This window comes from Pleurodeles waltl, chromosome 2_2, assembly GCF_031143425.1.
Source record: "Pleurodeles waltl isolate 20211129_DDA chromosome 2_2, aPleWal1.hap1.20221129, whole genome shotgun sequence".
Lineage (NCBI taxonomy): Eukaryota > Metazoa > Chordata > Amphibia > Caudata > Salamandridae > Pleurodeles > Pleurodeles waltl.
In genome coordinates, this window is record NC_090439.1 from 1,179,615,984 (window position 1) to 1,179,632,578 (window position 16,595).

Genomic DNA, 16,595 nt, shown 5'->3' on the forward strand with positions numbered 1-16,595 from the left:
CTAAGGGTAAAATGGCTGAGTTTTCCAAAGGCAAAGCTTCAGTATTAGGGGGATCCACCATAATGGAACCGCTACCATCGTCTACAGAAGAAAACATTTCTGAGGTGGGCTCCTTCCCTAAGGATTTCCTTCTGTCTATGTTTATCTTGCTCACCATTTTAACCAAGTAATTATCCAGGGTGGAAATATTTTTAGACATTCTACACCACCCTCACGTATATAACAACCACTATTAGTATTGATAAAATACTCGATGGACTGTCTAGTATTTGGTATTTATAGCCCTCCCCTACACAGAGCTTTTATATCGTAACAAAGTATAGGGCACCTACATATATCAACAATAACACAGAACAACAAGTGTGTATTTCCCAGAAGGCACAATAACTCAATTAAATGGAGCCCAAGTATACAGCTTACAAAGCGTTATCAGAATAAATAGAAGCAATTAACAGCTTAGCGAGTTGGCCCAACCCGACCCCTTCCGGCCCCCTAACGGCCACACAACGGCCCGCCCTTTGCCCGGGCTTAGCCCGGTGCAGCCCGCGCGCGGTCCCGCTCAGCCAGGGGCAGGATCAGTTTAATAGCGCCTTCGGGTGCGCAAATTGCGTTGGTTCCGCTTCCGGGGTGGAAGGGGACCTGGGTAATATAGTCCCGACCTGTCCCGTCAAACGCTCCCCCCACACAGCGGTCCTGCTTCCTCCACAACGCGCGTCGAGCGCCGAAGAAAGTAGGGCTCCTGCCCTGACGCGATTGGCTGCCCCTCCTGCCTCCTCCACAACGCGCGTCGAGCGCCGAAGAAAGTTTTAAAGGGCTCCTGCCCTGATGCGATTGGCTGCCCCTCCTGCCTCCTCCACAACACGCGTCGAGCGCCGAAGAAAGTTTTAAAGGGCTCCTGCCCTGACGCGATTGGCTGCCCCTCCTGCCTCCTCCACTAATATAATATGTTTGCTGCCAACTCCGCGCTACTGCACATCTGATGACGTGTTGAAGATCCCTTCATCGACACATGAGACGTTTTTGCAATTTGAGAAGGTGGGGGCCTGTTTTATTTAGAGGTTTATAGTAATGTTAGCAGAAGATTCAATGTTACCAACGGTGTGCTCCAATGGTAGGCTTTTCATTACTATTCATTGTTCAGGTGTTTTAGGTTGGGATCAGCCATTTAACCAGGACTCAGTATTAATGACATGCACTGAGTATGAGTCCGCGGATGGACTACTTCCACAGGACCTGTAGTGTGAAGCCAGGTGAATCCAAAGCTGGAGGTAGGTTTAGAACACAGCAGGTATGAGCTGAATAAATGTGGCACACCTTTTAATAAACAAATGTTTTTTTGTTGGCATTTTATGTGTTTAATGCCATATTGTATAATTTATACTCAATTTATTTTACTCTGGGAAGTAGAAAGGATTGTTTTAATAAAAGGCCACTGCTTTGCTTTCGTGCTAGACAATGTCAATAATTATTGACTAACTGTTTGAATAAAATCTACTGAAGTTTTACAAAACAAATCTTTGCTTTTGGAGTAACACAGGGTTCCGTCCGTTGAACTGATGTTTGTTGAAATATTAAAATAGTGAGATAGTATTCCTGAATGTATTCATAATTTGTCTTTAATCTATAAAATGACCCATAATTTGCTTTCCCTTGCTGCACAATTTGCTGCATAAATTACATTCAGTGCTTCATTTCTTAGTCACCCCTGACACAGTTAATCTTCCATTGCTGCATAATTCCAGATGCGCGGGTCATAACCTCTGTGTTAGACATGACTAGTTGATCTTTTGAGAACACTGATTTCTGCACTCTACCATAAGTATACACAGGACTGACTACAATTCCTTACAGTCAGACCAGTCTGTTATATACCTTGCAGACTGCTGCCGCGGGCTACGCCGGTTGTTAAAGGCCCTGAATCCGAGTTATAGGCCTGAATCGTGGATCTCCAGCATTCCAGTGTTCTACATCGGATTATTTACACAGCTAACCTCCCCTGATAGGAATTCTTAAATGTGATATTAAGCGTATGGTTACTTGATTTCCTGATGGTGGTATTTATGCAAACTCCTCCAGTCACAAGGACAAACCTCCCATAATTCCACCAGGGAATGTGCATCTCTTGGGGTCAGTGGTTCAGAGAATCGGAGTCATCCAGCCTCTACATTCTCTTCCACTCCGGTCTTGGCAGTAACAATACTGAAGTGTTTGCACAAATAGAGATTCCAGCCCTCAGGATTCCAGCCCAGGAGACACTGCCTCCCTTTTCATGGTCTGTCCCGTTAGCACAGCTGTCGCCAGACAATTATGTGAGTATCACCAGAAGAGGGACCTTGGCTCCGCACACATTTTGGAGGCAAGGAGTTCTTGATGATATTGAGAAGAAGTTGTGTGCTTCCACAAAAAAAGTGCCTGAACTCTACACAGCTGTGATCATTCTGTTCATTTATTCAGCTGCCTGACTTTGACCCTTGGGGTCGCACACATCTCACTGCAATGCTACTAAAGTGTCTGAGATAAGTAGATCATTTATGAAGTTTCTTCACAGCAGCAAAGATGGGAGGAGGACAGTCATTAACCTACATGGATTTTTAGGTCTGGCGTGACAGTGCATTCATAAGCTGGACCATGCATTGCCAATGCTTGTTGAATTGTGCATCCGGTTCTGAAGAGAGATGTTTGATGTACGTCTTTGGGGCGGGTCCAGTAAAGCACTTGGGCACTGTGTGTCCTGCACTAGGAGAGACTTCCAGCTGTGTTAGAGCAGACTTCAGATCCCCTCCCCCGACAGATGGAGATAAGAGACACCCCCTCCTCTACAGCAACATGTCTGCAGGTGTCTCCGAACCAACCCTCGAAGATGGATAAAAACAATGTAGTTTCTGCAATAATGAAACTTAGAACCAATTCCTTCATTCAGCTTGTGATTATGTCACACATAAGTCAAGAACATTGTGACTTATGAGTCATGAAACTGTCACACTTCAGCGCACTGCAAACATGTTAATGACACACATTGCAAACTGAGAGCCAGGCCCTCCTGCGGAAGGGTCTGCAGGGGGGTCCCTAGTCCTCAGGCCTTGCTTTCAGAATCTCTGTACTCTGTGCTCAGCTTGGGATAAAGTATAGCTCAAGGTGTCACACATAAGTAATGACAATTGTCATGTTAATGTCACACATTGGCAAACTGAGAGCCAGGCCCTCCTGGGGAAGGGTCTGCGGGGGGCCCTAGTCCCCAGGCCCCTTGGCGTTTGAACTCCCCGCACTCTTGCTACATTTGTTCACAGACTTTAGATGTGGACCGCACGGGAACCTGTGACACTCCCACTATATTAAAAGAGACCGCAAGCTCCCTACACAAAATACTTAAGTGTGACAATAACACTGGCAATGTCAAGCATTTGGATTTTTTTAAGAGAAAATACATTAACACGTTTCACTAACACAACACAGACACACAAAGAATAGGTGCAGGGCAGCAAGAGCGCAAAAAGTACACACACAGGCACACACAGGCACATGCACAGGCGCACACACACACGTGTACTCACCCACAAGCACACACAGACACAGGCACATGCACACACACACACACACACACACCCACAAGCACACACAGGCACATGCACACGCACACACACACACACCCACAAGCACACACAGACACAGGCACATGCACACACCCACACATCCACAAGCACACACAGACACAGGCACATGCACACACACACACACACGTGTACTCACCCTCACATACACACCCACAAGCACACACAGACACAGGCACATACACACACACACACACACACACACACAAGCACACACAGACACAGGCACATGCACACACACACACACACACACCCACAAGCACACACAGGCACATGCACACGCACACACACACACACCCACAAGCACACACAGACACAGGCACATGCACACACCCACACATCCACAAGCACACACAGACACAGGCACATGCACACACACACACACACACGTGTACTCACCCTCACATACACACCCACAAGCACACACAGACACAGGCACATACACACACACACACACACACACCCACAAGCACACACAGACACAGGCACATGCACACACACACACACACACACACGTGTACTCACCCTCACATACACACCCACAAGCACACACAGACACAGGCACATGCACACACACACACACACACACCCACAAGCACACACAGACACAGGCACATGCACACAAACATCCACAAGCACACACAGACACAGGCACATGCACACACACACACCCACATGCACACACAGACACAGGCAAATGCACACACACCCACATGCACACACAGGCACATGCACACACACACACCCACAAGCACACACAGGCACAGGCACATGCACAAGCGCTTGTACGGTAACACTTCAAGCTTCCTTTACAAACCACAAAACGTACCACAAAGGCAGCAGCAGTGAAGCAGACACTGACAGAAGAGGGGAGAGGAGGAGAGAAGAGGGAGAGATGGAGAGACAAAAAATGTAAAATAGAGAGAGAGAGGGGTGTGGCAAACAGAGGAAAATGAAAGCAGAGAGAGAAGAGGATGAGGCAAAGAGAGGAAAATGTAAAACAGAGAGAGGAGGGTGAGGCAAAGAGAGGAAAATGTAAAACAGAGAGAGAAGGGTGAGGCAAAGAGAGGAATATGTAAAACAGAGAGAGAAGGGTGAGGCAAAGAGAGGAAAATGTAAAACAGAAGGAGAGGAGGGTGAGACGAAGGGAGGAGAATGTATAAGTGAGAGAGGGAGGAGGGTGAGGTGACGAGAGGTAAATGTAAAACAGAGAGAGAAGGGTGAGGCAAAAAGAGGAAAAGGTTAAACAGAGAGAGAAGGGTGAGACGAAGGAAGGAAAATGTAAAACAGAGAGGGGAGGGTGAGACGAAGAGAGGAAAATGTAAAACAGAGAGAGAAGGGTGAGGCAAAGAGAGGAAAATGTAAAACAGAGGATGAGGAGGGTGAGACGAAGGGAGGAAAATGTATAAGTGAGAGAGAGAGGAGTGTGAGGCAAAGAGAGGAAAATGTAAAACAGAGAGAGAAGGGTGAGGCAAGGAGAGGAAAATGTAAAACAGAGAGAGGAGGGTGAGGCAAAGATAGGACAATGTATAACTAAGGGAGAGGAGAGTGAGTTGAGGAGAGAAAAATGTAAAACAGAGAGAGAAGGGTGAGGCAAAGAGAGGGAAATGTAAAACAGAAGGAGAGGAGGATGAGACGAAGGGAGGGAAATGTATAAGTGAGAGAGGGAGGAGGGTGAGGTGACGAGAGGAAAATGTAAAACAGAGAGTGGGTTAGGCGAGGCGAGGAAAATGTAAAACAGAGTGAGAGGATGGTGAGAAAGAGAGAGAGGGAAATGTATAAGAGAGAGAAAGAGGAGGATGAGATGGAGAGAGGAAAATGTAAAACAGAGAGAGAAGAGACTGAGATGGAGAAAGGAAAATGTAAAACAGAGAGGGGAGGGTGAGGCAGAGAGAGTCGGGTTCGTTTGAGGAAGGGGAATTTAAAACAGAGAGAGAGGACAGTGAAGTTGAGAGTAAGAGGCAAAGCAGAGAGAGGAAAAATAGAGAAGGCTGAGGCAAAGAAAGAGAGCAAGTGAGAAGAGGGAGGAGGGACAGTGAGGTGGAGAGAAGGAGGAGGATGTAGAAATAGAGAGGAGGGAGAGGTAGAGACTGCTGGCAGGTGAGGGAGAAAGAGAAGAGAAAGAGAAGAGTAAGGAGGAGAAAGGATGGTGAGGAGGAGACAGAGAAGGGTGAGGTGAGACATGACATCTGTTTGTTTCTGAGCGTCAGATGCCCACAGAGCTGCTGATTATAGAGTCTGCATGCCATGAAATAAGCTGCTTGTGTTTCTGAGCGTCAGCTGCCCAGGGAGGACATTGCACCACTGAGCTGCTGAATATAGAGTCAATCAATGAATCAATCAATCAGGGATTTCTAAAGCACACTACTCACCCTTGAGGGTCTCAAGGCGCCAATAGAGTCTTCATGCCATGAACTAAGCTCCTTGTGTTTCTGAGTGTCAGATGCCCAGAGAGGATATTTCAAATCTGAGCCACTCCCCACCTCCTGCCTATGGCCACTGAGAGAACATGAAAGCAGTGAATGTCTGTGGCCACCTAGAGTCAGGCGTGTGTGGCTTCCTCTTCCTGTGGACTTGCAGCACTCTGCAAACACTCAACACTGCAAAAGCAGCACAAGTGCCTTGTTGTCCGAGAGGCTCCTCAGCTGTGGATTCAACCAGGATTTACTAATGGAAGACAAGGATAGATACACAGCGCTGCACTTGAAGCTACGGAAGAATCCTAGGAAGAAAGGTGAGCATCTCAGAGAGATTCAGGGAGCCCTGGGAAACCTAGGAGGAAAGGTGAGCATCCCAGAGAGATCCAGGGAGCCCTGGGAAACCTAGGAAGAAAGGTGAGCATCTCAGAGAGATCACAGAGCCCTGGGAAAGATAGGAAGAAGAGATTAAGGGAGCCCTGGGAAACCTAGGAAGAAAGGTGAGCATCCCAGAGAGATCCAGGGAGCCTTGGGAAACCTAGGAAGAAGAGATTAAGGGAGCCCTGGGAAACCTAGGAAGAAAGGTGAGCATTCCAGAGAGATCCAGGGAGCCCTGTGAAACCTAGGAAGAAAGGTGAGCATCTCAGAGAGATCACAGAGCCCTGGGAAAGATAGGAAGAAGAGATTAAGGGAGCCCTGGGAAACCTAGGAAGAAAGGTGAGCATCCCAGAGAGATCCAGGGAGCCTTGGGAAACCTAGGAAGAAGAGAGTAAGGGAGCCCTGAGAAAGCTAGGAAGAAAGGTGAGCATCCCAGAGAGATTCAGGGAGCCCTGGAAAACCTAGGAAGAAAGGTGAGCATCCCAGAGAGATTCAGGGAGCCCTGGAAAACTAAGGGTCCTGGATTAATTAAAGGGCTGTTTGTTAGCATGTGGCTCCAAGAAGGAATTCAGGGACATAGTTATCAACACTTTGCGCCAGTCTAACGTCACCTAATTTTACAGCTCAAAGTGTTTATTTGTTGTCTGGTGGAAAGTTTACTAAATGTCAAGGGGCATCTCATGGTTACAGGGGCATTCCCAAGCTTACACCTATGGTTTTTAATGCAAACCCCAATCTACTAACATGTATTGATAGTGCTTTGCACCAAAAAATTACACCTCCTCGAGGCAGGCGCTAAGTTAGAGAAATGTTTTACGTCTCAAAATTTTTAAAACTTTCCACCTGTGCTTAAATGGAGCTGGTGGCTCCAGGTAGGGTACACTGGGATTATTTTGAGCACCAGAATTTATTTTTCACCAACAGACTTTGACCCAGAAGACGAGAGGAAAAGGTAGAAGTGGAGAAAGACGGTGAAAGAAAGAAGGGGAAAGTAAGTAAGGGAGAAATCAGGAATGAAACAGAACATACAAAAGTGAGATGAAGGGGCAGGGAGAGTGTGGTGGTGGAGGATAGAGGCGTGAGGTGGAATCAAGACTAGACAGATTTAGTATTCTCATCCTGCATGGTCGGCAGCGGAATGCTGGGTTCTGAGAACATCTTTGGGGCCAAGAATGTTTTATTTCACACATTAAGGTCCACGTGTGCCCTTTCAGTACAAAACCTATGTTAGGGATCACACACACACCATAGCACCATGGTGCAAAGGTGCATGGTTGATGATGGGGAGCCTGAAAGCGCGCCGGCGCTGGGAAGAGTAGACACGCAATATCTTACGAAATATGGTGCTGCCCAGGGCTACTACTCTGAGCCACATACAAGTTCTTAAAGTTTAGGAGTTTGGACAGTTTGGTGCTTGGCTGTGTTCAAACTCAGTATAACAGGGGGCCTTGTCTGACGTTCATCGAGTGGACATACGTATCCAGGGTTCAAGAGTAGTAGTTGTGAGATACTAGCAGAGTATTAAATACTGTAGTATGTAAATAAAGTCGCCCATATGGGACCATGATTAGAGCCACCAGGAGCACAACATCCTGCGTCACTGCACATGGGGTGAAATCCCACACCTGATGCTTTACAAAACCCAACTTCTCACCTTATAGCAGGTGATTGGGAAAGAGGTATTCAGGCATTTACAAATGTGACAGCTGTGGGCAGAGGGAACTAACATTCCTAATTTATGGGGTCAATTACATCTTTTTTTAATGTTCAATGTCTTGGATTCTACAGTGTTTCTTGGTTAAACACTGACTCAGTATTATTGACATGTCCTGAGTATGATTCCATGGATGAACTACTTCCAAGGGGCCTGTAGTGTGAAGCCAGGTAAACCCAAAGCTGAAGGTAGGTTTAGAACACAGCAGGTATGAGCTGAATGATGTGGCGCACCTTTTAATAAAAAATGTTTTACTTATGGCATTTGTTTCTGTTTAATGCAGCACTATATGTGTTTTACACATGTTCTACTCTCAGAGGTAGGAAGGACAGTGTAAATAAAAGGCCACTGCTATTCTTCGAGGAAGATACTATCAATAAATGTTGACTAACATTGTAAATTAAATCTATTGAATTTGAAATTAGTCTATGTATGTTATGTATGTTGAAATATGAAAATAGTGAGATAATATTACTGATTGATATTCATACTCTGTCTCTAATCATATAAAATTATCATTAAAAGCATAAATCGCTACGTAATGTTGCATTTGGTGCTATATAATGAGGTCAGCCCTGACACAGTTAATCCTCCATTGCTGTATAATTCCAGAGGCCCGGGTCATGACCCCTGTTTCAGACATGACTAATTAACCATTGAGACCACTGAGGTCTACTTTCTACCATTGGTGCACCCAGGACTGACTGAAGTCTATTACCACCCAAGTGGTCTGTTATGTGGCTTTATAGCTCTCTGCCCAGGGCCGTACCAGTTGTTAAAGGCCCTGAACCTGAGTTATAAAAAGTGAAGCCTTTTGGGGTTTGATACAACTTGGCCTTCATTGCTCTCAAGACATTTCATTGATGTGAGATGCATATTTAGGGCTTACATTGACACTGTACAATACTGCAATGTAGACATTTTTACTCGGGATCCACAAAGTGATCCTCAGCAAGTTTCAAACGTGAGTCAAATGTATATTTCCGTTCATCCAATGACTTCTGTGTCTCTGCAGATCCTTCTCCCATGGATTGGAAATCTGTGGCCGTGGCTCTTGGGGCCGTGGCCGTGTTTCAGCTGGGGATTGTCATAGGTCTGACAAGTGTCAGTAAGTACCTTCAACCTTGAGTATACTGACTGATAAAATAACTATTCTGTCTCTTTCAAGTAATTAAATTCAGAGAAAAATGAATAGTCAGGGCTCAGATTCTTAAATCCCCGATGTTGGAGTTCGTGGTACTACCCCCCTCATTCAGAGGTGGATGGTAACCGGTCAAGTGATGCTGTGTCTGCCCTGTCCACCCTCCTCTTGCATCTCCCACCCTTCTGTAAAGGACGGGGACAGGGGTTCCCATCAGTGAAGGCTTTTTGGGATCTGTTGTAAGGAGAGCCTTCTTTGGATCCATCATCTAGGGGATGTGGTTACAAAAGGGACGCCCCACTGGTTCTGGAAGTCTCGGCATCTCCAGCTTCCTGACTGCAAGACTCTGAATGCTGATCTTGGATGAACATGGCAGGTCCTTTAGATACAGGGCAGGTCACCTCCTGCATCCTTCATTACCAGCAGAGTCTTGTCTCAGTCCTGGGATACTGTGACTGCAAGACTCTGAATGCTGATCTTGGATGAACATGGCAGGTCCTTTAGATACAGGGCAGGTCACCTCCTGCATCCTTCATCACCAGCAGAGTCTGGTCTCAATCCTGGGATATAGTCACTGCAAACACTTCAGCCTCTAGAAGCCCCAGGGCACTGAATGTGCTGTGGGCATCAGTTTGTATCCAGCCTTGGGCTCATAATCAACTGCCCATCCTGAGTCAAAGTGAAACCCTTGCTTTTTCTTCTCTGTACAGCAAAGCTCCATTGGAACTCTCCTCCGTACACTGTTTTCATGACAGGACAAAGCACAGGATGTGTGGCGGGACAGGCACAGGTGGGGCTGAGTTGTGCAACCTTGGCTATCATGTTTCTAAATGTACTTATGCAGCTGTTCTGTCCAGTTGCCGACTGGCTCAGGCCCGCTGAGCATCAGACAGGCGTTTCTCTTGGGTGAATATTCAAGCTTAAATGTGCACTTTTCTTTACAAAGGATTCTAAAGCTAAGAGGGAATGTAAACCCCCTTGAGCACCCTAACATATGGGTACCCCACATCATATGAACTCAGCAGTGTAACCCACAATGTGTGTACAGCCAGGGTGAACGAAGGGCACTATTAATGACACATACACAGATTTACCTCACAGTGTCACCATTGGGGTTCATGCGAGCATGCGTAATCCACTTTCAACATGCGTGAGTGCTGGTATCGCCTGGTCACCGGGGTAATAACTGCTCATGTAACATGCATTAGCAACGCCAAGAGGTCTGGCTTGCACTTTGATTTACAAGGTAGACCCATTGGCTATGCCAATGCTTGTTATCAGTGCACTGAATGCAGGAATGTAACAAGCCAATGGCTGTGCTGAATCCAGCAGTAGTCTGGGTGTTCCCGGGTAAGATACAAGATGGATAGCGGCCTGAATGTCTTGTGAGACCGAGAGTTCTGGACAGTCATCCTGCAGTGAGACTGTGAAGCCGAAGCCTGGAACAGAATGAAAAGCAACCAAGGGTCATGTTCAAAACCAGCATCACCCCTGTGGCAGGATGAGCGAGAGCATCGATGAATGATGAAATCTAGATTGCAGACGGACCTCTCTCAAGATCGAAACTTCAGATCCCCATCTTGGAGGCCGCGCTGATGTCTAAGATATTAGGCAGCCATTTTAGGGTCAGGCTCGCCTTAGAAATGAGGCTAAACAATAGAAAAATCCATACTGCAATAACAAAACTATATGTACAGCATGCATGGATGCCACTTCCGAGTGCTGTGACTCACTTATTTTTGTCTCTTCTGTCTCTCTCTGTATCTCTCCTCTGTGCCTTTTTCTCTGTCCCTATACTTGGTGCTTCTGAGATTCAGCTCCAATCCATCAATCCTCCTCTTTTTGTAACAACCCACCTTCCCCCTTGTTCTCTGAACCCAGAAATAAGCAGATAATTAGAAGGTATAACAAGTTTGTGGGGTGTCAGAGCATCACCTCTTGTTCCCTCTTGTGAAGTTCAGAGAGGTCTCAGTCGACAATAAGGAACCCCAAGCAGTCCTCCTGATTCCCACTGATGTCTGTTGTATCAGTGAGTGTGGTGAGGTCTCTAGCAGTCTAAATGGGACTGATGCTGGAATTTTTAAGCCTCAGTACCTTTCCTCCATTGTATTATACTCCTTTACCAATTATTGTGCACGTAGTTGAAGGTTCCTTTTTAAATGTAAATGAAGTCCCTCTTTAATCAATAGGAATGTTCAATAAATCATGAAAATAAAAATGCATTTCAAGTTACTATGATTCAATACATAAGAAAGAAACGTCCTAAGCCATATTTTTTGTGTTTTATGAGTAAAGGGACCAATGCACAGAATAATTATTGTTTGATTCTACAAGTGCCATGGCAGTAGTTTGTGAGTAGTAGTTATTCTGTATTATTTCCCACCCACTCCTTGCTCATCACCTGTTTATATCTAATTGTTAGCAATTGAAATAACATTGGTTATCTCATACTAACCCACCTACAGGTATTTTATTCACTCTGTTATTCAGTGTTCAAAGGTTACTTCTGGACTCCACTGAGCTCTTCAGCCACTTGCCTCAGTCCACAGACTTTCATGAATTCTGGCTTTGTCTTTGATGATATCCAGCTGACCTCAGAGGAGTTAAAGGACCACGTGTGTGAAGATTCTAAAGGTAGAGACACTCACTCAATTCAAATAATGGATTAATTTGGTAGAGTCCCAGTAACGAGGATAAGTAACAAGGCAACACAATTTACAATAACATTAACATCATATAAAACCAAATCACACATTTAAAAAGCAATGTGAATTTATTGATGTAGCTTGTTTAGCGAAATACTTTGTGAATCACAAACATTCTTGTTAAGTAACAACATCTCAAGTTATGAAAAGGTGAGAAGATGAGAAGAACTTGCTGTAAATCTTGAGTCCCAAGCTTGCAAACACCATAAAAAGGTAATTCAAAGAGTAAAAATAAATCTATGTAATTCATATTTATAATTTTCAGTTGACAGATGTTTTGAAGAAATTCGTAGTGCTCAGTTAATGTACATTAAGTAAGTAAAAGTTTATTTGCAGAGCTAATAAAATCATTGCATGCAGCTGGTAAAAATTGAATATCTATACAATGGTAACTGACAGATCTCAAACAAGATGCGTGAGACCGACGGTAATGATAGTGCTTAGAATAATAAGAAATGATGCTCAACTTAAAGCACGTAAAACCTCATGCGTACGTTTCTAGTTAAAATGCCACTTTGCGGACAGATGAACTTGCTGCATGTGAGACTGTAAATGGCCTTATGTCGCCGTAATACCTTTGTTTGCAGATGTACAGTATATGTACAGAGCCCTTAAAGTGCGTACTTATTTTTAATCTAAAGTGTGTGCGTGGAGCTCGTTAAAATACATCCTAATCACCTCCAGTCTGTATCCTGAGGCTGGTGGCTTTAAAGTGCATACTAAATGTAATTATAAAGTGTATGTCTGGAATTCTTAAAGTGCATACTAAATGTAATTATAAAGTACGTGTCTGGAACTCAAAGTACATGTCTGGAACTCTTAAAGCGCATACTAAATGTAATTATAAAGTGCGTGTCTGGAACTCTTAACGCGCATACTAAATGTAATTATAAAGTGCGTGTCTGGAACTCTTAAAGCGCATACTAAATGTAATTATAAAGTGCGTGTCTGGTACTCTTAAAGTGCATACTAAATGTAATTATAAAGTGCGTGTCTGGAACTCTTAAAGCGCATATTAAATGTAATTATAAAGTGCGTGTCTGGAACTCTTAAAGTGCAACCGAAATTTAATTATAAAGTATATGTCTGGAACTCTTAAAGTGCATACTAAATGTAATTATAAAATGCGTGTCTGGAACTCTTAGGACCATATTTATATTTTTATAGCACCGCATTTGCGTCATTTTGTGAAGCAAAAGCGACACACACAAAATACAGTTATATTTTGTAAGTTTGCGTCGCTTTTATGTAAAAAAATGACGCAAATGCGGTGCTATAAAACTATAAATATGGCCCATATACTATCTTCTCTGTTGCCAGGTTGAGGAGATGGCTTTTCTCTTCTGGAATACGATTTTCTAGGTCAGCAAGGTATAAATTAAACAAACTTGGTGCAAGGATGCATCCCTGTTTCAGGCCATTCATTGTGCTGATATTTTTTTGTGACATTGCTGCTGTCCCCTATTTTAACCTGAGCCCAGTTCCATTGTACAGTGGTATAATTGTCATTAGGAGGTTTCATGGATGCCCCATGCTGCCAATTCTGTCCAGAGATGGCCATGCGGGACGCGGTCAGAGGCCGATTTGAGGTACATAAAGCACGCAAACAGCTGGGTTTTTGCGCTGTTTTGCCTTTTCGGCTAAGATGGTAAGTGCTGTTAATGTGAGCATCCACATGCCTGGTCTTAGCCCAGTTTGTATTTTTGGTATCAGATTTTTTTTCATTGACCGATGCTTGCAAGTCTTGAAGTAGCCATGAGACGTACAGTTTTGTTTCAATGTCACTTGGCAAGGATTGGCTTCCATTCTTAAAAATTATTTGAAAAATGTGTCCTTTCCAAGAATCTGGAATGCTGTGGGTACAAAAAATTTGATTGAAAAGGGGTACTAGGTAACTCAACCAGTTTTTTAAAGATTTTCTGTACTTGCTTGATGTTAGTCATGGGTGCCACTATTTGCGAGTTGGTGTTTGTTGTAGGCTGCATTTTGGCGTGATGGGCATGGTTGATCATTGTACTCTGGATTTCTTCGGGACTGGATTGGTTTCTGTGTGTTACAGGTTCTAGGTCTGCGTTTTTGATTTCCCTGCTTTCATTTGTTGGCTGGCAGGGCATACCAGTGGTGTAACCAAACTTGAGGGAGCCCCCCCTGCAAGTACAAGGAGGGCCACCCTGACCCAGACAGGAGCTCTCAGGCTAGGGGCCCATCGCCCATGCATGGTGTACTGTGCTGAGGGGGCTCCCAGGAGATCAGGGCACCCTGCACCGCCGGGGCTACAGGGGATATTCTTATACTATTGTGGCATACATGCCGCAGATGTGATTGTACATTACTCAATACCTGAAGTAAAACTATTGTTAACTGTCAGTTTTGTAATGAAAACTGAATATGATTTTTTTTAAATATGCTAGGCAATATAGGCCCAGGCTTCAAGCAAAACTTTGCAAAAGCAAATTCTAAATTTTTAAGAAATGTGTACACGTTCAACTCATGCAACAAAACGCTACTCTTACTGAGTGCTCTTGGTGAGTGTTGGGCCACTGTACTTGTTCTATGGCCCCCATTTTAAGACAGCGGCACAATCTTAGGTTAAAGCACTACGAGGCTGAGTTCTAGATGAATTATGTGGCGTGAAATGCTTTATTAGATACCTAGTAGAGATTTGAAGATTTTGCCTTTCACTCTAATAGGAAAATTATGAATAGAAAATCAATGCATTCCAGACCTAAGAGTAACTCGGAGGGGATCATGACATCATACATTTTAGGGCATGTCCCAGGTGATTTTTGCCTAATTATTTACAAACTGCTCCTATCGCTAATGATTAAGAGGGCCTTCTTAGTCACTGAATAGTAAATATGAAGATTAAAATTCAATTTGTAGGTAAAAAAACTAACTTTCTCTAATTTGTTAGGGGGCACATACCGATTGAAAGTAGAAGAAGGAAATTTCAAACTGGAAATCATTTCTAGGATTTCTTCACAATTCTTTGAATAATGAACCTTAGTAAATTAGTGGAAAACAAAAAGACAATTCGCTATGGATGTTACCCGTGTTAATTCGTCAACATGACATCCTCAGAATAAAAATAAAAATGTATATATTCATTACCAATGGCAGGAGATAATTTGCACACAGTACTTAATATATTGGGGAAATCATAAATGTGCAGCTACAGAAGAAGTGTCTACAACCTTGTTTTAATACCTCGAGTGTAGAAATTCTATGCATGAAGTTGTGGTCACACCCAGGAGCAACTGGAACAAAATATCAGTACTGAGAGAATTGAGTGCACTCAAGAAGTACTTGGAGATTTGTAGAGAGGGCCCCTTATGCCACAGGATGTTTCTGTGGACTTTATCAAAGGCTGTAGTGAAATCGATAAAGGTAACATAAAGTGGCTAACCTTTACTTCCAATGTAATCCTCATCTATAAATTGAACTGTCATGATGCTAAGGTTAATATTGGAATAATCGAGGCCCATGCTCAGAAGTACATATTCACACATAAGAACAATGTCACATCACCACTATTAAATTCCCCCATCATGAACTCTCCATCATCCCCGGAACAAAAGTATGTGGTCAGGCAGGCTCTAAAACCAAGGCCGGAGATTGCAGATTGACAGGTCACAAGTGGAATAATGTGTAGCCGCAGACAAATGCCCGAACAGGAGTCTTACATCATTCCCCCAGATAGGTGCAGCAACACCACAATGGTCCGTGAAATTAGCCCCCCAAAAATACACATGGCCAGAGTGGTGTGCACATTCCCCAACAAACCATAAAGTCAGATGCCACATGAAGTTAGCAACACTTAGCCAATCAGAACACAGCACACACAGCAACCACATGGCCCTCAGGCCGGACCTCTGGACACGTACTTGCTGGCCCATATTGTGTCCACACAAGGTTGAGATCCACCTGCATTTGCTATCAGGACCTTAATTATGACTCCAAGACAGCTGTGTACATTCTTCACCCCAAAAAGGAATGTTGTATTTGTTTTATGGTTGTATTTTAAGACAGTCCTTAGACCCTGGTTCTGTAACTGTTCTCCTGACCGTAGTGTTTAATTAAAAAAACTGTTCCTAGTTTGCCAGATGCCCATTGTCTTTCGTTTTTTAAAGGTAATTTAACATTCGAGCAACACTAGCAAATGCAAAGATTTTCTTCTGAAACTTATTTTTTCCAGCTGAAGTATTTTCTAATGTTCAAACATATCTTGCCTGTTCTAGAACTGGAGCAGAAATGTATTTATTGTGTCTATCAAAATGATTTCTAATTTGGGTTTATGAATAGACCTGGACAGAGTTCACGGAGTTGCACTACACAGAGCTCCACAAAGTGCCCAAAAAACTCGGCTGCGATATGTGGAGTTCCGCAAGTGGCAGAGTGCGTTAGGTTGCGTTCTTCGATCTGATTTTTAGGTCCATGTGTTTGTCCCATGCTGACAAATCAGTGTGAATGGCTCAAGAGGGTGCTGCTTCTTTATTGCCACTCAAGTTGATTTTCTACGCGAGTGGCAGCTACCTCAACGCGAACAGAACGTTTCTCAACGCGAGCGATCGCAAACATCTGCGACTGCCCGCTTTGAGAAAACTTGCCAGGAGGTGGTCTTGAGTAAGATTT

General features: G+C 44.1%; 1 protein-coding gene across 1 annotated transcript in view; it reads left to right on the plus strand.

Moving 5' to 3' along the window:
- Window positions 1-16,595, plus strand: part of LOC138275113 (C-type lectin domain family 2 member A-like) — a 475,294-nt gene that overhangs the window by 448,058 nt on the left and 10,641 nt on the right. The window contains exon 3 of the mRNA XM_069219070.1: window positions 9,133-9,225. Within this exon, the coding sequence (XP_069075171.1) occupies window positions 9,133-9,225 (93 nt within the window). The remainder of the gene's footprint in view (window positions 1-9,132; window positions 9,226-16,595) is intronic.